Genomic DNA, 20,062 nt, shown 5'->3' with positions numbered 1-20,062 from the left:
GATGCTGGATACAGATAGACCTAGAGGTTTGGTTTCAATTGGTCAAATTATGATCTTTATGTGAACTCCTGAGTAGAAAGCTAAATTATTAGGCTTGCCAAGGCTGTTTGCACTAATAGTATTTCGATAAAAACAAATTTATAACGTACAATACATAGTGCTATTCGTTTAATCCAAATTTGAAAACCAGTCATCAAGACGGGCGAAAATAGCAGTGAAAAGAAGAAAAAAGAAATCCAGGAGTTGAAAACAGTCTTAAACGTGCAAGATTCAAATACGTTCCAGTCCACCGTGTTGTACCTCATATATGCTCCCAATATTACACCTTACCAATTTATCGCAAGACTTCCAGCGCACCAGACTCCAGTTAATTCATTGAAATGCTTCTTCTTTCGGGTGAAGGAAAATTTGGCAGAACGTTCCCCTCGCAATAGATAGGACAGAAAAGCACTGTCATCTGAGATTGTTCAACTTCGACGCTATTGGCATAATGCTTCGACTAATAGTCATCTTCAGAGTCACTGTTATCGTGAATTCTAATTGCCCGCCAGCGTCTATCAGTCAAATCCTGGGCAGCAGTGCCCTCGCTCTCAGGGTCGACATAACCTTCGCCTCCGCCAATGCTCAGCGCAACAGGTAGGAACACAAGAGCGTGAAGAGCAGCAAAGACGACAAGCGCCAGCCAAACTCGGAAGTAGTAGATTTCGAAAATCTTTGACCTTGTGAACGCAAGAACGCCAACGCCCAAGAACTTTGTAACTGTGATGCCTGAGAATACCGATCCACCAACATTCACCAATGCTGTCCAAGCACGGGCATCTCGTCCATTAACATTAAAGCTATTCTCCATGACCGTCCGTGAGGGGAACATGAAGGCTCGGGCAATATGCGCACAAAATTCAACCGAAATACCAACGCAAATGATGAGATTTACTAGGGAAACGGCATTCAAGGAGACGTTGAATACCACCATTGCACCCATAATATCCACGACGCTCATTATAACTGTCAAGGTCACAATAGCTGATGTCCGTATGGAACCCAAGAGGAACGACGCAATGACGAAGATGACGCCGACAGCAGCGCCTAAAAGACCTCCTGTCAGCGGGATGATGCTGAGATATTGATCAAAGAAGATATAGAAAACGCTGTAGGGGAAAACATCCGCTCCAGTTGCTTTGGTAATATCTGAGGCAATGCGGCGTGCTGAAGAGTAAGCTTTGATAAAATCTTCCTGGCTGCGAAGACGAGTATGTGCGGTTCTGAAATGACTAGCTTTAACGTGTGCAGCTTCGCTATCGAGGACAACTGCGTCCCCATAGGAGGCTTGGCCACCCAATGGGCACACGTCATCAGTCTTCGCTGCGAGGAATTTTTGAAGATAGTGGATGAATTCATCATTCTCAGGCATTCCGTAGAGGGAAGTGTTCCATGCGGGCTGACGGTCTGCAAAGCAGGTCGAGCCATGTTCAATGCAGCATTGGTCATAGATGGGATTCAGCCAGAGGAAGTAATCATCAATCCAGCTTGCCGCCGGGGACATGATGTATGAAATGTCAGATCGCTGCCTTTCGAGCTCCAGGGTGTTTGTTAATGAAAATGGCTGACAAGTGGTGAATCTTGAGCACATCGCTTGCTGTTGTTGACGCTGGGATGCGTCAACTCCACGGGTAACAAAATAAACCGGAGGTCCAGTTTCTAGATAATCGTAGAGGTCGTTAAAGTATGGAATCAAATAAGATCCATCCGGAATAGCCACACGCTGATCAAGTCCGAGCTGGATACCTGGCAGCAAGGCAATGGCAGCCGATAGGAGACCGAGGAAGACGGCAACAACGGCGACCTTGGTCTGTTTGCGTAAGAGACTAGGAGCATAAGTGTTTCGAATGAATATTTGCAGGTAGCTTTCTTCATCTGCATCAGACGCTCTACCGGTTGACGGATAGCCGTTGGTGCCATTGAGGTTGATCCTAGCTTTCTTGACCTGCCACCACGGCCAAAGTTCGCATCGATGATCTTCAACCCGCATCTGATTCAAGGCCAAGAAAGATACAAACATCGTCATTTGAAGAACAGCATTGATGAGAACAGCGCCGGCGGCGTAAGCAGCGAAGTTTCGGACAGCAGGCATGCCAACTGCAGAGCCGAGAGCAAACGCAAACGTTTCGGTCAAGGCAGAGAAAAGAATAGACGGTCCCATACGGCCCAAAGCTCGAGCCACTCTCTCTTCCACCATCTGATCTGGGAAATTGACGTTGACTCTTTCAAGCTCGTGAACAATAAGAAAGATATTATCGACACCGACAGCCAAGACGATAAATGGGATTACTTCGACGATGATGAGCGTAGCCTTCAAACCAACCCACGAAAAGAAGCCAATTGAAGCAGAAATAGACATAAGAACAATTACAATACCAGCAAGACCCAGAGTAACCTTTGATTCAACCAGCAACAGTGCCGGATTTCCAAATAAGTGCTTCAAAGGGGTGCCGAGTGCCAAGCATGCATAAATGAACATGACAATGTAGCTCACGACGACAATTTTGGCGTCTGTATTTGTAGACTTGTTGAGCTCCTGTTCCAAGCTAATTTCCGTTGTGAATGACAATCGAAGGCCACGGGTTTTAGCCTCCTCCTGTGCTTGGAGGAGCCGATCGCGGAGTGCATTCTCCCAGTCAATAGCGCGAAGAAGCGTCTCTGAATTCTCAGCAGCATTGTTAACGACCCATGTAACTGTCATTGCCTGAGAGTCAACGACATCATCATCATAGCCGCCAAGAATCATAGTTGGTTCAATGGGCTGTCCAAATGCTGGTCGGCAGTCTACGGGGGATTTTGCGCAGCTGCGAAGGTCGTCCTTCCAATACTTGGAGTCGATACCGCCTTTCGAGTACCAGTACTGCGTCACAGACTGTATAACACAAGCATCGCCGGTAGGCTTAAAACAAACATCGTTGAGTGTATTCCCGTACACGGAGCCCTCAAGTGCCCCAACACTCTTTTCGACATCCGCCCACCACTTCAATGTCTCGTAGCTGAGAACGGGGCTAGGACCAGATGATTTGGTGTCGTTGACCAGGAATATCTTTTCAGCTCGGAAAAAGGGGCCAAAATTGGAGTCGAAGTATTCCTTTTCTTGAGCAGCTGCAGAGGTTGGGCTGACCCAGAGTCGAGCAGGGTCTTGCTCTATATCAAACCGGAACCAGCCGGCACTTAAGATAGCAACAATCAACAAGCTAACACCTATGGTGAGGCCGGGAAACCTTGCAGAGGTATTTCCTAGCTGGCGGAAGGCCTTGTCGCATTTATCGTTTAGCCAATAACGTTTTGTTGGCTGGTCGCGCATGGCATCAGTAAGGATAGGTCCACCTTCGTCTTCATCATCACTGTGGGACGACTCGTGGAGTAACCGCGTCCTTTCGACACGGCGCTTCTGGTATTTGGCCCAGAAGATATGACCAAAAACGGCGACGAAAAGTGCCAGAAGCAAAACGCCATATGTGAAGATGGATGCGAAAGAGAGACAAGGCAGTTTTCCCACTCGACAAGATCCAGCTTCCTTTACATCAGGTAATGTAGGGCACACTTCTGGGCAGTCGACACAAACACACCGATAGGCCGGATCCTCATCGTTGCATTTCTTGGGCTTCGTCTGCAATGGCGCCATGCCAGGCTGATTGTATTCCTCCGGGTAGTTGATCTGGATTGGTGAACCGACTAACGGCTTCTTGTCGCCAAGAAATTTGAGCATATCGTGATAGTTCTTCGCTCCGCCACCGATCAGGTCCATTGCCCTGCTGTTTGCACCTCCGAATTTGACTTCTTTGCAGCTATCATAGAGCCCTGAGCCATATTCCTCTGAAATCAGTTGGTCAAGCTCAGTGACGAGCAGCTTGTTGCCCTTTTTCGCGGCATCTGTTACATTTATAAAGGTCGATTGATCGGGAGAACACGTGAATTTACAAAACATGTTGAAGAAGTTCTCTTTGCAAGCAGGGCAAGAGCCAATGAGAGTCCTCGGGGTGCCCATTTCGGATTTCAAAGCTTTAACCTTCAGTCTGGCATCAGTATCAACAGCTTCTCACCACGACAATACAAAGCTTACCTGATCCAGGTTGCAGCAAACAGGCCCCTCGCTCCACTGGGGGCCGCAAAGCTCAACCAGCTCCTTTCTAAGATCATCGCTCGGGTCTTCCGCAGGGCCATTGTCGACACATGGGAGCTCCTTGCCGAAAAAACTCTGTTTTCCGCACTGCCCTCGAAATGCGCATCGGCCCAGCTCGTGCTTTGGTGTATAAGGTTCCGCAGAGACGCTCGCCCCGAAGAGCAGGGCGGCAAGGCCAGACTGCAGCACAGCCGAACGCATGGCGCCGACCTGGCCGATCGGCTGTCAAAATGCTTGCTGAGAAGTGCGTTCCAGCGCCTCGGTGGTGTGAAGCTGGGCGACAATGATCCGAGGTCTGGAAGGAGGAGTGGCGGGCTGGTTGCGATGCTGGAGATGCGTATGATTGCGTCACGATCCGGAGAGTGACGGGCGTAGCGGTAAGTGGATAGATATAGTGCTTGGCACAGGCGCCTGCAGTGGTGCCTGAGTTCTGTAGGCACGCATTAGCCTGTTTTAGGCAAGGAACCGGGCACCTTGGTCAGCATGCTTAGCGCGCCGGGGTAATATCCATTAGGTCATGGGCAGCAGAGCAGAGCTCAGTCGTGGAGCTGGGGAGATACGGCAGAAGCATACCGATACGGGACTTCTGCCAAGCACCAATAATATACCTGCCTGTCCGAATATACCCATCACATATGAACACATCAGATCATTATGCTTAAACTTGTACTCTTTCATGAAGCTTGGCATACCCGGCTTCGCGCAGTCACTGACGTCAGCAGAGCGATTTATGCCATGTACCTAGCGATAGCTGTGTTATTTCATGTCTATTGTTCTAAGATTCTCATTCAGCCAATCTAACACAACCTGCTGGCCGAATTCATTCAGTTCCAGATCGTCCCTTTCTTGCCCTACTTCGACGACCTGAATTCTGCGTTTCGGCTCTTCTGCCAGATAATGCGCGTCCTCAATCCATTTCGCTAGCCCCTTAAGCTCAACCATGGTCAAGCCGCGTCTCATTAAACTGGCAATTTCATCCGCTTGATTCTTGAATGTGTTTCTTTGGTCTCCGTGCTTTAAGCCTTTAAGTGCTGTTTTTGTTCTTGGTTGGCGTGACGGCGGTCCAGACGGCGCGTCATGTAAGAGGATGGTTTCAGGAATCTTCATATTTGATTTTCTGGGAGGGAACACAAGATGAGAGTTACGGGGCAATCCAGTTCCCTTCGTCACGTCACTCGCCTGTCCTTTCAATGTGCTGACAACGTTGGCGACGTCTGCAGATTTGTAAAATGATTCTGGTATGGATAGCCCTGGATTGTGGAAGAAGAGGCTTGGACTTGCGAAGGGGTCAAAGAGATTGGATGGCGTTTGAAACAGGGACACCAATCTCTGTTGCAGGGTATCAAGTATAAGATTGCCGTCTGTACGCCGCGAAAGCCTTGCAGCGTCCATCATTGACCTAATCATGTTTATTCTGTGGCCTGGCAAGAACATGGTCCAGTTGTAGATCCCATTGTAAGCTGCGATGCCACGCACACAAAACGCTTCATTTGGGCGCGACTCGGTCAATGCGAGGGACATGGCCAGGCCGGCGCCGAGATGAGATCCGTAGACATAAATGCCCCCTCGACCTTTGTTTGGGGGCATCAGAGCTCCGGTTATCCATTGGTAAGCAAATGCTACATCATGCATCGGCACAGGCCAATCTACAGAGTCGGCAAACTCTTGTTCCTGGCTTACGGCCTCTTGGCCTGCGACATTGCGACGTTCAGTCTCCCATCGATAGTTAATGCTAGCGACAGGCCAGTCATGCAAGAATTCCGGCAATTGCTTTACACCGTTGGCGTATTCCGGTGATGGAGGCAAATGAACAACCAGGAATTTAGAAGGCGAAAACTCGTCGACGTTATATAAACTGCTGTAGGCGTTAGCGCTGAGTCGCTGCCGTAGTAATGGGGTTTTGTGATTCACGCACTCGATATCTACAAAGCCTCCAGAGCCACACCTCACGGAAACGCTCTTTCGAATATGCGGTAATCTCAGCACGCTGTAGTATCGGCGGCGAATGGCGGCTAGCGATGAAAACATGGCAGAAGTCTAAGAATTTGCCAATGAGTCGATGATGCGCCAGCAAGCTGTGGGTGTCCATCAGGCTTCGCGTCTGCCTGCTTTAGCTGGTCGCTACCCTGCACCGTGCACAAGGAACGTTGACGCTTGACAGCGTTTACTGTATCATTTCAATTTTACAATAGGGGGTTTTTGGCTTTTCGAAACCGTCATTGAAGCTATCATTGTCTCCGAGGCATATGCTAACGAGAATAGGCTCTGTGGTGGTAATAGAAGGAAAATGTCGGGTTGGATGAAAGCCACTCTTAGCCGGGCGCATCACTTAAACTGTGTGGGTAGCTTCACTCGGTAGCCCGTAAGAAAACAAAAATCGGCCTGTAGTCTCATTATCATATCTTGCAAAGCCCCTAAAATAGTGAGCTATCACTGTATTGCTACATTAACCCTTCATCAAATCATTATGCCGGTATTCCACACCACCAATACGCTCAATTACCACCCAAAACATTAAACAGGCTGCCTCTGCTTTCATTCCTCATTCAAAGTCTATCGCAATTTTCTTCTTCTTCTTTGGATACGCTATCTTCATTCAATCTCGCCTTTGTCTCAACGCATGCAATTGCTGTGTAAATAATTAGTACCTTTATTATGGCACTCCTGCGCCAATTTATTGCCTTCGGAACAGATAATGGTGTGTTGCATCCCCAAATCTTACTGAGCCGATTGACCACTTAGCGTGGAAAATCGGCACATTGAATAGGGAAAAATCTTGTATCCAGGTCTCCAAACAATGCTGACGCCTGCCAAGCCGGCATTGAGCGATCATTACGCTTCGTCCAGGCTCTGGTCTCTCTCCTCGCCACATATCGGTTCTCTCAAGTAGCCGCATTGCTGTCTCTAACGTCAACCAAGTTCCCACCGTCAACGTCATTTCTGGATTTGCGGGCGAAGATCAACGTAACCAGGCGTCTCCTGCGTCTTTTCCGCTTCCTTGAGCAATTCCAGCTGGGATGGGATTTGTATTCTTCCAAGGTATTGGATTTTGAGACATTGCTCGATGTGCTCGGCAAAACATGCCTGGGCCTCTATGGCATGCTCGAATCAGTGACTCTGCTCGATCTGCTAGAAGTAGACCAGCTGGAGATATTCGGTGCAGAGCAGACTGCTAATTTAAATCATCAAGCTCAAGTCTTTTGGCTCATCGCTTTATGCATCTCGCTGTTCCGCACTGGTGTTGCGCTGTTGCGCTGTCTTGGTAAACAAGCGGCGGCTCCTTATGGGTCATCCAATCGCGACTCTCAAGAGAAGAGCTCCAGTGAAAAGAACGAGCATCAGAAGGAAGATGGGTCTGCGTCGGGAACACCAGGGGCGAATCAACAGAAAGGATCTGGGGATCAAGTGGCACCGAAGGGCGGAGCGACGATATCCAAGGAGGCTGTCCCTTCGCTGATGCTGAAGCTCGTAGCCGACACCATGGACGTTCTCCTTCCAGCCACTGCTATTGGGTTGTTCGAAGTTCATCCTGCAGTGATCGCACTGGCCATGATTATCAGCACAGCAATCACCGCCAACGACGTATGGGCTAGGTGCGGTAAAGAGATGCGGGGTCGCTAAAGAAACGCAAACTTCATGTGTAAAAAAAAAAAAAAAAATAGCAAGCTTGATAGATACAGCTATACCGTCGCTAAAGGTATATTGTTCGTTGCAGTGCCATGTTTCTCAGTAGGGTATTTCTCTTCCCACTCCACTCTTTCGCGGACCATATCTCGCTTACACCAGATGACTGTTATCCAGCCCCAGACCGCACACCATATGAACGGCACGGCCCAGCATACTCCATACGCAACAGTTGCTGGAACTTCATGTACGAGTGCAATGACGGTGAGGGCGGCAGCCAGCAGAAGCGCTGGCACGGACCAGAATACGGATTGCTTGAACAGCATTTGCTGGAAGCGGGGGCTAGCATTATAACGGGCCGCAAAAGCTTCTCTGTACGGCCTGCCGGCACCGGCATTGACGGCAACGACATCTTCAATGAAATAATACACTCCCGGCAGAACCTATTCGAGAAAAAGAGAGTCAGTATAAGATGCCGCTTACTAAAGAGACATAGGACGGGGTCATTGCAACTGTACCTTTTCGCCCTTTGCAGTGGAACTGAGGCGGAAAGGGGCGCGCCAGTTCATATAGTTGAACAGAGTGATTAGACCGAGGACGCCGCCAAGGCTGTACAAGATGGCCGGCGCTGGCATGCAGAGAACTCTCAGCCAAACCTCATGCGGTGCACTGCCCACAATGAAGAGGGCCGTAACGGCAGTGATGGTAAGCACGGATGCCCAGTTCAGTATATCGAAGCACCAGCGGCTATTCGTGCCCAATGGACGATAAAATCTCTCCTTCTTCATAAGTCGCCAGGTTCTGATACCAAATTCGACATATGTTGGGCCGCCCCAAATAGTGGTGACCACAGCGAAGATAATCCAGCCCTGAACATGGCCTGCGTATCTCATTGCATAGTAGAGCACGATCGGTATTACCGAGCCGTCGATACACACCATAATCGCAAAAAGGAAGAGTCTCCAGCGCTTCCATCCATGATGCCAAGTAAAAGGTAGCTGCGGCAAGAGTTGAGGATTATTATGATAGTAGTCTTGTAGCGTTCGATCCCGTCGTTTCCATTCATCGTGTGTTGCGGCTCGCGAGTCGTAGTAAACTTCTGCTTCTTGTCGCAAGGCGTATGAAAGGCTTCGCCGGGGCGCATCTGATGTTCGAGGGGAGTCTGCACCAAATGCACGCTGGTGTGGTCTGCTTCCGAAGCTATCCGCATGCGCAAAGGTTACAATGTTCGGTAGCGAGGCGGTTCCCTGTAGAGAGCCCAAAGGGCTATTTGCGGTGGCCCTGACAGGTCTTCCGGAGGCTTCATTTGGTGTATCGGACAAAGACCGGCTAACGGTATAATCTTGACCTATGCCCGGCATCGTTCGTCTGCGATCGCGACGCGTTCAGGGAATACAGGTCAAGTGTAAAGAGCAGAAGGAAAAAAAAATTAATTGTCGACAAACATTGTTCACTTGGGTGCCGCGGGAGCCATTTTCTTATAATATGTATCACGGAAGTAGGGTGGTCAAGCAAGGTCGGGCAACCTGCTACGGGCGATGACGTTGTCACCTGAGATTCGACAGCACTTGCTGAGATCATCCGGCTGAGCCGATGGCATAACAAACGTTCCGTACGGGGGAATTGAAAATTCTTAAACATGGATTAAGAGCAGCATTTACAGGTGCTAACTTCTATTTTTACATTTAAAATTTAGTAAAAGTGAATTTATAATATTTAATACTAAAAAATAAAATTAAAAACAGATAAATACATTATTATTAAGAGAAAATATTTAAAACAGCCTTGTGGAAGGATTAGGGATCCATGGAAAAACTGAATGCTTAAAGGGCCTCGGCGCCCCCAAGGGCGGCGATTGTTAAAAGTGGAGCGCCTAACTCCAAAGGGTACAGAGCAAGAATTTTGACAAAACAAGCCTAAACCGTTTAAACTGCGCGCCTTGCAAGCGCCTACCCGCGTTTGGGGTAGGATCCCCATGTGCGCATCCCCATTATCACCACCTCGTTATTGCATTACTTGATGCATAGCAGAAATGTCAGCTTTGAACGAGGAAGAACATTATTCCTCTGGATCCTTCGTAAGCACGAAATCGGGGGTTCGGGATAGTCAGATTGATCCCAGTCAATTCAATTGGGCCCTCGTTAGGCACTTAGTGGAATTTCGAGAAATATAATAAGACCAGATTGCTCGTTAGCTACTTCATAGGCAACTTCCGTGTACTTTGTTGACTCGAGTCAAGCAAGTGCTTCCTTGGACTCTTGCCGTTGTCGATAAATCCTTGGGGCTTAGCACTTGACTAATAGCCGCGGTTATTTAACCTGGCCCTTCACATCGGCGCTCAACTCAACCCCGCAAACTACCAAGTTATCAATATCACTGTTGAGAATACGAAAAGGAATAAACAATCATGTCAGCCGCTGTCAGAGTTGTGCCAAATGTATGGTTGTTTCGCCAATTGATGCTTCACTTGACATTTATACTAAACGTAATGCTAGGCCGCCAAGCGGGCTTCGAGTCTCCTCCGGACAATTCAGTATACTCATCCTCCATCATGTCCATGCCACTCAAACCCGGGTTATCACCAGCGCACCCCGCCTAAGTTCTCACAGAGCTTGGGAGGTCGACGTTATGCCACGCCTTCGAATGCAAACTTGAAGGAGTATGCCTTTGAAATGGCAGCGTCTTCCATTCGCTTCGGTGCTGGCGTGACTCAGGAAGTCGGCATGGACCTGAAGAACCTTGGGTCACAAAGAGTATGCGTCGTCACCGACAAGACCGTGGATCAATTGGATGCCATGAGACAAGTGAGAGAAGCCCTTACTCGCGAAGGCGTCAACTTCAAGGTCTTCTCCGACGTGAGGATAGAACCAAAAGACAGCTCGTAATTGCCCACCTCTTCAGCCTGTACCGGCATCTGTTGGTCGCATTGCTTATTTTACTAACATATTTGGGGGGGAAACAGTATCAAGGAGGCAATTGCATGGGCAAGACCTTATAACCCAGATGCATTTCTTGCAGTGGGTGGAGGGTCTGTTATGGACACGGCCAAGCTAATGAACTTGTACACGTCGTACCCGGATGCTGATTTCCTCGACTTTGTCAATGCGCCATTGGGAAAGGGGCTTCCGATTGACAAACCTCTGAAGCCGCTCATCGCAGTCCCGACTACAGCAGGTACTGGCAGCGAAACTACAGGCACAGCCATCTTCGACCTCGTCTCTAAGAAGGCAAAGACTGGTGTCGCTCACCGAAATCTGAAGCCAACACTTGGAATCTGTGATCCACTCAACACACGTACCATGCCTTCTGCCGTCAAGGCTGCATCTGGTCTGGACGTCTTGTGCCACTCTCTTGAGTCCTGGACAGCCATCCCCTACACCGAGCGAACACCGCGACCAACGAATCCAATTTTGAGGCCAGCGTATCAGGGAGCCAACCCGATTTCGGATGTCTTCTCTTTCCACGCACTTAAAGCCACCGTGAAGTATCTCCCCCGTGCTGTGAAAGACCCCGAGGATTTCGAGGCACAGAGCGAGATGCTCTTGGCAGCGACGTTGGCGGGAGTTGGCTTTGGAAATGCGGGAGTTCATTTGTGCCATGGTATGTAACCCGGACCTTAATTGAATGCGTGTGCTTTGCTAAAATGGCTCTTATGTAGGCATGTCATATCCCATCTCTGGCCAGAATCCAGGTTACAGGCACGCTGGGTATGAGATTCCAAACCCTCTCATTCCCCACGGTGTTTCGGTAGCAGTCTCTGCCCCTGCTGTCTTTAGATTCACTGCGCCTTCCAACCCGGAAAGACATCTCCTTGCAGCCGAGGCATTCGGCGTTGATATCTCCAACGTAAAGTTGGAGAGTGCTGGAGAAGTATTGGCCGAGGCCCTGACGAAATTCCTTGAGGACTTGGGTGATCAGCCAAAGGGTCTCAAGGCGCTGGGCTTCGGAAGTGAACACATCGATGGACTCGTTGAAGGCACTATCCCCCAGGCCCGAGTGCTGAAGCTTGCCCCCGGGCTTGCCTCTGAACTTCAAGCTGAAAAGGACCAGCTACGCGCGCTCTTTGAAGACGCCATGACTCATTAATCTAGCATGGAATTGGACGGTCTATCGGAATTTGTCTGGGTTACTTGGGATCATCTTTCTCAGCATAGCAATCTGTTTCACGATGCTAAGCTTTCGAAGCTCTGGGGTTCCGCGTTTGTCGGTTCGCCGTGTACCATTTGAATAGACAACCGTGTTGTCGGGTAGCACATCACCATTAGCAATAACAGACAAGTGCGATACTGTGCAGTTCTATTTTCCCCATGTTAGCTTCTCGTGTGAAAGACAAAGTGACTCAAGCCCTTACTTTGCCAATCTTCGCGCCGCTTCCAATTTTGCTTCCCACCTGGATGATGCTGCCCTCGCCGATTTCCGTACCTCCAGCTTCGATGATTGAACCCGCTTCAATAAGCACGTAGTCCCCGAGGCTAACACCGCCTGTGCCCTTATCTTGGTTGTCCGAAGGAGCTCCGAGGTGCACTCGCTCTTGGATGATACATCGTCGCCCAACAAGAACGCTGCCGACGCTGGACTCGATGCGCGATCGGGGGTGCACTACCGTCTCTGCCTGCATCGTGATCGAGTGTGTGCCTTGGAGAACGGCATTGTCGGAAATGGTAAGCGACGTCGAAAAGTTGACAGGCGGCTTCGGGCCGCTGCGGTCGACGGCGGGGAGGACGGAGTGCCTCTTGGACGACATGATGGCAGAGAGCTTTGGGAGGTACAAAATGTCAACAGGTGACAATTGGTGGAGAGCTTTGGGTGCTGCCCGGAAATCTAGAGCGAATCTAGTGCGATTCCGTACTAGCTTACAGGTACCAGGCACTGGAGTCTGGAGGTCCTGGCGCTATGCCCAATCGCTAGGTCCGACGGCTGAGTATTAATATAGACTCATTTCGCGTCATCTACCATGCCGGCCAATTTCATACGAGTGTTTGTACTTCGCCTATAAAGATGTTGCTATATATTGACCGCTGCCATATTTACACAGAAGCAAGGGTAAATTAGTCTGCGTTGTACTTTCGTATCTTATATTAGACAATACTGCCCCCCATTTGTCAGACAGCTCACAACAATCTCGTTACAACAGGCGAGTGAGATAGGTACTTCAATATATAGAGTGATTCGCAAATTTACAAGAAAATTTATATCTATTAACAATTCGTTGCCTTATTTAGTTTTCAAGCTGTCTATGCCGCCATCAAAAGATCCAACATCGTACTCCTCAGGATACTTTTCTAACATGGTCCTCAGCTGTTCCTTTTGGTCCTTGAGGTCTTCAGTCAGCTCCTCATAAATGTCCTCAAACATAGAGGCAATCGGTGGCTTCTTCTCCCTTTCTGCTTCACCAAAGGCCTTTAAGATGTCTTTTCTCAGGTTGGTTCTAGCTTCCTTCTCCTTCGCCTCGTCCCAGCATCCCTTGGCCTCCATCCATTTCCTCAGTCGAGTCAAGGGGTTATCCCGTCGCTTCCAATCCTCGACTTCGACGCGGGCTCGGTACGCAAAGGAGTCGTCAGAAGTGCTATGATGAGAGACACGATAGGTCATTGCTTCGATGAGGACTGGCTTGCCACCACCCTCCAGAGCCATTTCTCGTGCCCTCTTTGTGGCCTCTCTGACGGCCCAAATGTCATTTCCATCGACTCGGATTGTGTCAATGCCGTAGCCAATTCCTCTGCTTGCAATGCCGTCTCCTCGGTATTGGTCAAGAGTGGGTGTGGAAATGGCAAATCCGTTATTACGGCAAATGAAAACAATGGGACAAGAGCGCGTGGCGGCAATATTCAGCGCTGCATGGAAGTCACCTTCACTGGCAGCTCCTTCGCCGAAAAACACTACCGCTACTCGCGGCTTTAAGTTGGGATCTTGTAGCTTCTGTAACTTCAATGCATATGCTGCTCCCGATGCCTGCGGAAGCTGTGTTGCCAATGGTGAAGAAACAGTGTGCTTTTGCCGGGAGCGTTAGTTATCAAATGCGGCATTGCGTTCAAGGTTGGCCACTCACGATATTCAATTCCTTGCATCCGTAGTGGACCGGCATGTTTCTTCCCCGACCAGAGTCCTTCTTGTTGGCAAACAATTGTGACATGAATTGCTCGGTGGTAAATCCCCTCTCCTTGAAAAATCCCTGCTCTCGGTACTGGCAGAAAACGACATCTTCTCTGTCTAATACGCTAGAGCTGCCCACGCTCACTGCTTCCTCGCCAGCGCTTACCATATAAAAGCTTAGGCGGCCTTGTCTCTGAGCGTCGAACATGATGAGATCCATGATGGAGATGAACAGCATGTCCTTGTAAAGCTTGATTACTGTCTCATCGGGGATGTCAGGGTTGAAGGAGGGGTCGACGATTTGACCATCTTGATCCACGACTCGATAGGTCTGAAGGGCTGTGTATGAGTCGGGAGTCTCGAACTTGAGAGAACTGGTAAAGGAGCTCTTCAGGGCTCCAGGAAATGAGACGAAATTAGAATTGGGCCGCTGAGAAAGGCTCCCAGCACTCCGGATGGAGTTGGAGACGACAGACACACATGGCTTCGTGCTAGCTGCCAGCCTCCGTAAAGAGGCCCTCGGAATGACGCGAGAGTTCATCTGGAGTGCCGTTGGGATTAGACGAAAGGGTTGAGTCTCTGGGCCCTTTGGAGAAGTGCGGAATGTTTGGTTCACGTCAAGATGCAGGCACTATTACTTTTAACATGGAAATCCGGGGAAGGCAACTTGATCTCGGGACAAGGAGCGAGGATGCCGATAGAGAGCGGTCGCAATTGAGCCGACAGAATCCGCCAGCGCTAACACCACTAAGCCGCAGCGCGCCCTGTCCTCAAGTCGTGCTGCCTGCAGAGTGCTGATGAATTCAAATCAGATGAGAGGAAAAGCAATTGACGCCTTTAACTCTTTTGCAGGCACTGCTGATTTATATGCCGTGGAAAGAATGCCTCGTACGTATGCAGGGCGCCCATTTCTTCTTACCTACCTACTAGGTACAGGTACTAAGATAAGGTGCCCATTTAGCTGGCCACAGTACGTACCCATTACCAAAAGTTGCCTTACCTTGCCTGTCTCAACAGGGATAGTCACAACCAATGAATGGCCTTAAGCCATTGTCTAATCCTTATTTTTTCATCTCGTAACTCCTTTTTCTTTAAAATATATGCTCAATTGCATGTGCAACTTATCTATTCTGCCCCATGTCCCAAACGAAGCCCCAAGAACGGCACTACGCAATGGCCGAGTGGCAGCCAGGTGGCAGGCCTGACAGATTCGGTTGATGGTGAAAAACAAGTTTGACAGCTATCAATCAATGGATTAGGGAACGTTATCCTGTCCTTCCTGTAGATGCATTGCATTTTCCGCCACAAAAATACTCTCTCATACTTCTGAAATGGCCCCTCCAGCAGCTAATCTGGTGATACTCATTCTCAGCATCTTCGGCTTCATCGCGCTGATTGGCTGGTTCTTCCAGAAAAGTATCCACAAATTTATCCAGGCACTTCTCGCGTATCGCCGTCAAGAAGCGCAGCCTCAATCTAGTCTTCACGACGCTGAAGCAGCAGAAAATCTGTAGAGAGAAGTCCCTGGCCTTGAAGCAGATTTCAATTTTCGTCAAACAATTCCAATTGTTCATTTACGCTCTTTTTACTGGCAATTGGCAGAGAATTTTGTTCATCGTCTGGCAAGATAAGCTGCCATATCTGTGGCTTGCCGAAGGAGAAATTTCATTTATTAGCTGGATATTCATATGAATTCTTGTTCAAGAGAGAAAACACCCTCTAGAGCCCTCTCCACGCCTTAACCGCATCGCCATAAAGTCAATCAGCTAATTGCCGCGCAACACTCTTTTCTGAACGACCAACAGAAAAACAAACATGTCTGCCTCTTCAGTGGTAAGAAGCCGCGCCGGGCTATTCCGACCTGCTTCATGCATCTCTCGTACAAGTCACTTCTTCTCTACCAGCCGCCAGCTCCGTGAATCAAAACCAACACCCACCTCAGACCGTCCTACTCACTTTGGATATGAGACGGTCACCGAATCCGTGAAACAGGAGCGAGTTGCCGAAGTCTTCACCAGTGTGGCAGAATCATACGATAAGATGAATGACTTGATGTCGATGGGTATTCATCGCCTATGGAAGTGAGTTTGTCTTCAATGCGTTTGGTAACACATCACCAGGCCAGTAGCTAACACTGCTCCAGAGATCACTTCGTTTCCTCGCTGAACCCAGGGGCTACAAACCCTACAGGTATGCCCCAGCGCATCCTGGATGTTGCCGGAGGAACTGGTGATATCGCTTTTCGCATGCTGCAGCACGCCCATGTCAACAACGGCAACCCAAATGTACACGTTACGATATCAGACATCAATCCAGCAATGCTGAGTGTTGGTAGGCAGCGCTCCCTGTCTCTTCCAGCCTCTCATCAGTCTTCTCTTTCCTTCCTCGAGGCAAACGCCGAGGTTCTGCCATCATCGCTCAAAGACAACTCCCTTGACCTATACACAGTTGCCTTTGGAATACGGAACTTCTCCAACATGCCCGCAGCCTTGAGAGAGGCTTACAGAGTCCTGAAACCGGGCGGCATCTTTGCCTGTATGGAGTTTTCTAAGGTGGACAAGTATCCCATCTTCAATGCAATTTACAAGCAATGGTCCTTCAGCGCGATCCCATTGATTGGACAGCTGGTTGCAGGAGATCGTGACAGCTATCAATATCTCGTTGAGAGCATTGAACGGTTTCCTTCCCAAGAAGACTTCCGGGACATGATTGCTGATGCAGGTTTTGCCATTGTGGGGAAAGGTTATGAAGATTTGACTGGCGGCGTCGCGGCTATCCACAAAGGCATCAAACCTCTGTGAAGACTTCATTAGACCTACGTGTCTTAAGTCTAGCTTGTATATTATTCAGTAGAGACACCCATAAGGGTTGCTTTAATAAGAAATCATATGATATTACAATCAATCAATCATCACTTCCTTCATCAAGACGATTCACTTTTGTATTTCCCATCATATAACACCAGCATGGCCACCATCTCTATAGCTGGCCTTTTTAATCAAAAGCTGTTGCATTTTTTTTTCTGTGACTGAACTAATCGAGGAACCAATGAAAGACGAAGGCTAATAATACTCTCAAGCCGACACCTAGTCCTCCTGGAAGCTCATGAGATACGTATGTACACATGAATTTTGCTGGACCTTGCTCTCAAACCTTCCAGAGCCTAACGCCAGTTTGCCCCAAAAGGAAAACCACGCGAAATGAGATAGATTTCTCAAGGCTGTGCGCGCCCGAAATAAAACAAGAATAATGCCATTACAGTGGCTAAGATAATCAGAGAACATGATGTTTGATATTTGATGACTGGGTTTAATCAGCACTAGGGGTGGAGGGTGCTGCCGCAGGAGATACACCGGCATCTCCCTTTATGCCTCCTCGTCCGCGAGAGCCACGTCCTCGCTCACCACCTCGAGCTCCGCGACCCCCACGGCCACCTCGTCGATTGCTTTCAGAATCACTAGTGCCGCCAGCGCTGCGATATCCACTAGTGGCTGTCCCGCCTCGTCCGCTGCTTCCCCAAGTCCCAGCATTGCCGCGGCTGTTGAAAGGCTTGCTTTCTCGATGATGGAAGATCTTCACAAGTGGCTTTGATCGGTCCTCCTGAGTTCGTGTTTTCACTGCCTCTGGAAGCCTTCCCATAGCTCCATCGCGGTCTTCAACGGTTTTGAATTGGACAACCTTGTTGGAGCCACCCCATTTCTCAATCTTGAGAATTTTAGACTTGTCAGCCTCATCAAATAGATCGCGGCACTGATCTTCCGTGTTGACATTCATAATAAACAAACCAATGATGTCAGATGCTGCGGTCTTGGGGGCTGGCGAGGTGGCTGGTTCAGGGGCGTTTGTCGATCCGTTTGTCGGAGCGGCTGCCTTCTCAGCCTCTTTGTTAGAGGGAGCGTTGCCCGCGGTGGGCTGTGGGGTCGATCGGTTCGGTATCGTGGGAATGGGGGCAGCTGGGGTAGCTTTTGGTTGTTGGCTTGGTGGAGATTGTTTGGCGGCCGGGGGTGCAGTAGGGGTAGCAGAAGAGGCTGGAGGAGCGGCGGCGGCGGCGGCAGTTCCTGACGGGGGAGCCGTAGACGACTGCTGCTTAGCTCCTCGGTGGGAGAAGTTAAATCCCTGGGCGCGCATCTCAGTTCCAATTCTTCCGTCTTGAATTTCCAGTACCAAATAGCCAAAAGCAGCGTCAGCAAGGTTAAAATTCCACATATTCTTAAAAGCACTTTCGTCAACTGCACCAAGACCGCCTGAGCCCGCCACTGGCCCCCCAAAGGGATTTCCACCGGCAGCCGTCGAAGGCATCTTTTCCACAATTTGCAGAGCATTCTTAAGGAGATTCTGCTGCGCTTCATTCTGCTGGATGGCAGGCTCAACCTCTCCCCTGACAGTTTCCCAGACGTCGTTGAAGGAAGCTTTTGAAGCAGCAAGTTTCCCACGATAATGGTCTAGCGTGGGGTTGACACTGAACTCATTATAGGAACTTCCATATCTGAAGTGGAGTCCGGCTGAGATAGAAAAGTCCGCTTTCAAGGTAACGGAGAGCTGATTCAGGATACCCTCGCGAGCCGGGGAAGCATGCGTAATAAAGACTCGAGTCTCGGTGGGATCATAGACACGATGAGCAGTGTCAACCAGCTCTCCCATTTGTAGCAGAGTTGTCCACATTGTACCCTGTCCTCCCGCTATAGTGGTACGGCCCTCTCCATTATCAAACAGTTTGTGCATTACCACAGCGCCACCAAGGCCAAGAAGTCTCAGTTTTACACCACCAACTTCGAGTAACATGGAACGAGCTTCGTCGATAATGTGAAGGTTGTGAACTTTGTACTCGGATGATCTGAATTTCTCAAGAACACGGACATCTTCACAGGCGCCCCAGACGGTGTATACTGGGACATCTAATTTCAGCTCTCCGCTAAGGAGAAGAGGTAGTTCGGAGAGGGGGAGCTCGCTCGGAGAGAATCTCGATTTCACGGGGCCAGGTCCGCCCTGTTGGATAGCCTTCTTGACCGGTTCAGAAATCAGGGGTGAATATTGTGCCACATGCTTCAAAGTCTTCTCTACAATCCGTTCCAAGGACGTATGATCGTAGAATCCGAAGTCGCCAGTGTGGATGATATGGTCAGCCCGGGCCTGTTTTGCAAGGTCGTTGAGCGATCGCAGGTTTCCTGCGAGAGTTGTTAGCACGTGCCACGGACAGCTGAGATGCTCGCAGCATACCTCGAACGTCTGCAACGCAAAGAATCCTTATGGGTCCTGTCTGGATAATACGGCCCTGGTTGGGCAGGAGGGGTGCTGCGCCAGGCGATGGGAGGCTAGTTGCACCATTTTGTATGTAGCCAGGGGCATATGCTCGCGGCTGCACTCGTCAGTTAAAATGCACGTCACCGATGGAATCCAGCTGCGGAACCCAGCAGGCATCAGAGGAGGGGCGAAGTGATGGGAAAGACCAGATTACCCCTCGAACCCCCAATGCCAAGATCGCAGGGCATTTCCGCAGATAAAATAGATGGCATGAAAGAAGAGGACAAGGTCGGATGCTTCTGAGTGTACAGATGTTGAGAGACCCCGAATGGGCAGCCCCCCAATCTGCCACAAGAGCCAGGGTTGAAGGAGGGCCAGAAAGAGAACAGGTGCACTTACGACAGCCATCCTAACAGCCAGTAGAGTATATTAAATTCGTAATCGGAAAAAAGTTCGCTCGATGTGAAGGGTTCGCCCGAGAGAGAATTCCCTCTGAGAACAAGGTGGTGGCTATCAGATGAGATGGTAGATGGACGGCGAGCCGCAAGTGAAGGTGAATTTGGCTGCTCAAAGAGCAAGAGAACGGTTGTTCCACAAGGTTGGGTAGTAGTGGCCACCAGCTGTGCTGATTGGTAGCCTTGCTTAAGAGGTTGTTTTAAGCTAGGCCATTTAAGAGGTGGAACCTCTAAGGAAAATTTTACAACATATTCATACGGTACTGTTACTATATATTAACTTATTTAAAAAATAAAATTAAACAGCATTTTATTTATTTTAATAGAATTAAGCTAAAATAAAAGAAATAATAATTGTTTATAAAGTTCTTATTAAAATATAAATATATAAGTTACAATACTTTTAATAATAATTTATTTTATATATTTAAATTATAATTTCTAAATTTAATTCCATATTGTACTAAAAATATTGTATATTTGA

At 49.0% G+C, this 20,062-nt stretch overlaps 9 protein-coding genes across 10 annotated transcripts; 3 read left to right on the top strand and 6 right to left on the bottom strand.

The window, feature by feature from the left end:
• Positions 1 to 26: 26 nt before the first annotated feature.
• TrAFT101_012007 (uncharacterized protein) lies at positions 27 to 4,521 on the bottom strand. Its single transcript, XM_024898798.2, has 2 exons — positions 4,106 to 4,521; positions 27 to 4,051 (listed from the first exon to the last, which is right to left on the bottom strand). The coding sequence occupies exons 1-2, from the start codon at positions 4,364 to 4,366 to the stop codon at positions 500 to 502; spliced, it is 3,813 nt and encodes a 1,270-aa protein (XP_024766895.1). The 5' UTR covers positions 4,367 to 4,521; the 3' UTR covers positions 27 to 499.
• A 400-nt stretch (positions 4,522 to 4,921) lies between these two features.
• Positions 4,922 to 6,193, bottom strand: TrAFT101_003351 (uncharacterized protein; the record flags this gene model as incomplete). Its single annotated transcript, XM_024903230.1, has 2 exons — positions 4,922 to 6,020; positions 6,081 to 6,193. The coding sequence occupies 2 exons, from the start codon at positions 6,191 to 6,193 to the stop codon at positions 4,922 to 4,924; spliced, it is 1,212 nt and encodes a 403-aa protein (XP_024766896.1).
• Positions 6,194 to 6,744: 551 nt separating this feature from the next.
• Positions 6,745 to 7,807, top strand: TrAFT101_003350 (uncharacterized protein). The gene is made up of 2 exons (XM_024898891.2): positions 6,745 to 6,863; positions 6,981 to 7,807. The coding sequence occupies exons 1-2, from the start codon at positions 6,821 to 6,823 to the stop codon at positions 7,784 to 7,786; spliced, it is 849 nt and encodes a 282-aa protein (XP_024766897.1). The 5' UTR covers positions 6,745 to 6,820; the 3' UTR covers positions 7,787 to 7,807.
• Positions 7,808 to 7,845: 38 nt separating this feature from the next.
• On the bottom strand, positions 7,846 to 9,150 carry TrAFT101_003349 (uncharacterized protein; the record flags this gene model as incomplete). The annotated part of the gene is made up of 2 exons (XM_024909335.1): positions 7,846 to 8,232; positions 8,308 to 9,150. The coding sequence occupies 2 exons, from the start codon at positions 9,148 to 9,150 to the stop codon at positions 7,846 to 7,848; spliced, it is 1,230 nt and encodes a 409-aa protein (XP_024766898.1).
• A 600-nt stretch (positions 9,151 to 9,750) lies between these two features.
• TrAFT101_003348 (uncharacterized protein) lies at positions 9,751 to 12,082 on the top strand. 2 transcript variants are annotated; one of them, XM_024905848.2, is made up of 4 exons: positions 9,751 to 10,226; positions 10,285 to 10,670; positions 10,752 to 11,389; positions 11,448 to 12,082. In XM_024905848.2, the coding sequence occupies exons 1-4, from the start codon at positions 10,197 to 10,199 to the stop codon at positions 11,873 to 11,875; spliced, it is 1,482 nt and encodes a 493-aa protein (XP_024766899.1). In that variant the 5' UTR covers positions 9,751 to 10,196; the 3' UTR covers positions 11,876 to 12,082. The 2 variants fall into 2 exon arrangements, with proteins under 2 accessions (XP_024766899.1, XP_065982960.1); XM_066126853.1 differs by having other exon boundaries at positions 10,752 to 12,082.
• Positions 11,897 to 12,533, bottom strand: TrAFT101_003347 (uncharacterized protein; the record flags this gene model as incomplete). The annotated part of the gene is made up of 2 exons (XM_024898964.1): positions 11,897 to 12,085; positions 12,141 to 12,533. 2 exons carry the CDS (start codon positions 12,531 to 12,533, stop codon positions 11,897 to 11,899), a joined length of 582 nt encoding a protein of 193 aa, XP_024766900.1.
• Positions 12,534 to 12,928: 395 nt separating this feature from the next.
• On the bottom strand, positions 12,929 to 14,709 carry TrAFT101_003346 (uncharacterized protein). Its single transcript, XM_024904865.2, has 2 exons — positions 13,839 to 14,709; positions 12,929 to 13,780 (listed from the first exon to the last, which is right to left on the bottom strand). The coding sequence occupies exons 1-2, from the start codon at positions 14,421 to 14,423 to the stop codon at positions 13,004 to 13,006; spliced, it is 1,362 nt and encodes a 453-aa protein (XP_024766901.1). The 5' UTR covers positions 14,424 to 14,709; the 3' UTR covers positions 12,929 to 13,003.
• Positions 14,710 to 15,349: 640 nt separating this feature from the next.
• Positions 15,350 to 16,787, top strand: TrAFT101_003345 (uncharacterized protein). Its single transcript, XM_024903231.2, has 2 exons — positions 15,350 to 15,963; positions 16,026 to 16,787. Exons 1-2 carry the CDS (start codon positions 15,698 to 15,700, stop codon positions 16,681 to 16,683), a joined length of 924 nt encoding a protein of 307 aa, XP_024766903.1. The 5' UTR covers positions 15,350 to 15,697; the 3' UTR covers positions 16,684 to 16,787.
• On the bottom strand, positions 16,631 to 19,741 carry TrAFT101_003344 (uncharacterized protein). Its single transcript, XM_024905849.2, has 3 exons — positions 19,523 to 19,741; positions 19,100 to 19,238; positions 16,631 to 19,047 (listed from the first exon to the last, which is right to left on the bottom strand). Exons 1-3 carry the CDS (start codon positions 19,529 to 19,531, stop codon positions 17,192 to 17,194), a joined length of 2,004 nt encoding a protein of 667 aa, XP_024766904.1. The 5' UTR covers positions 19,532 to 19,741; the 3' UTR covers positions 16,631 to 17,191.
• Positions 19,742 to 20,062: the final 321 nt, after the last annotated feature.

Source organism: Trichoderma asperellum, chromosome 2 (assembly GCF_020647865.1).
Source record: "Trichoderma asperellum chromosome 2, complete sequence".
Lineage (NCBI taxonomy): Eukaryota > Fungi > Ascomycota > Sordariomycetes > Hypocreales > Hypocreaceae > Trichoderma > Trichoderma asperellum.
This window is presented reverse-complemented; position numbering and strand designations above follow the sequence as displayed.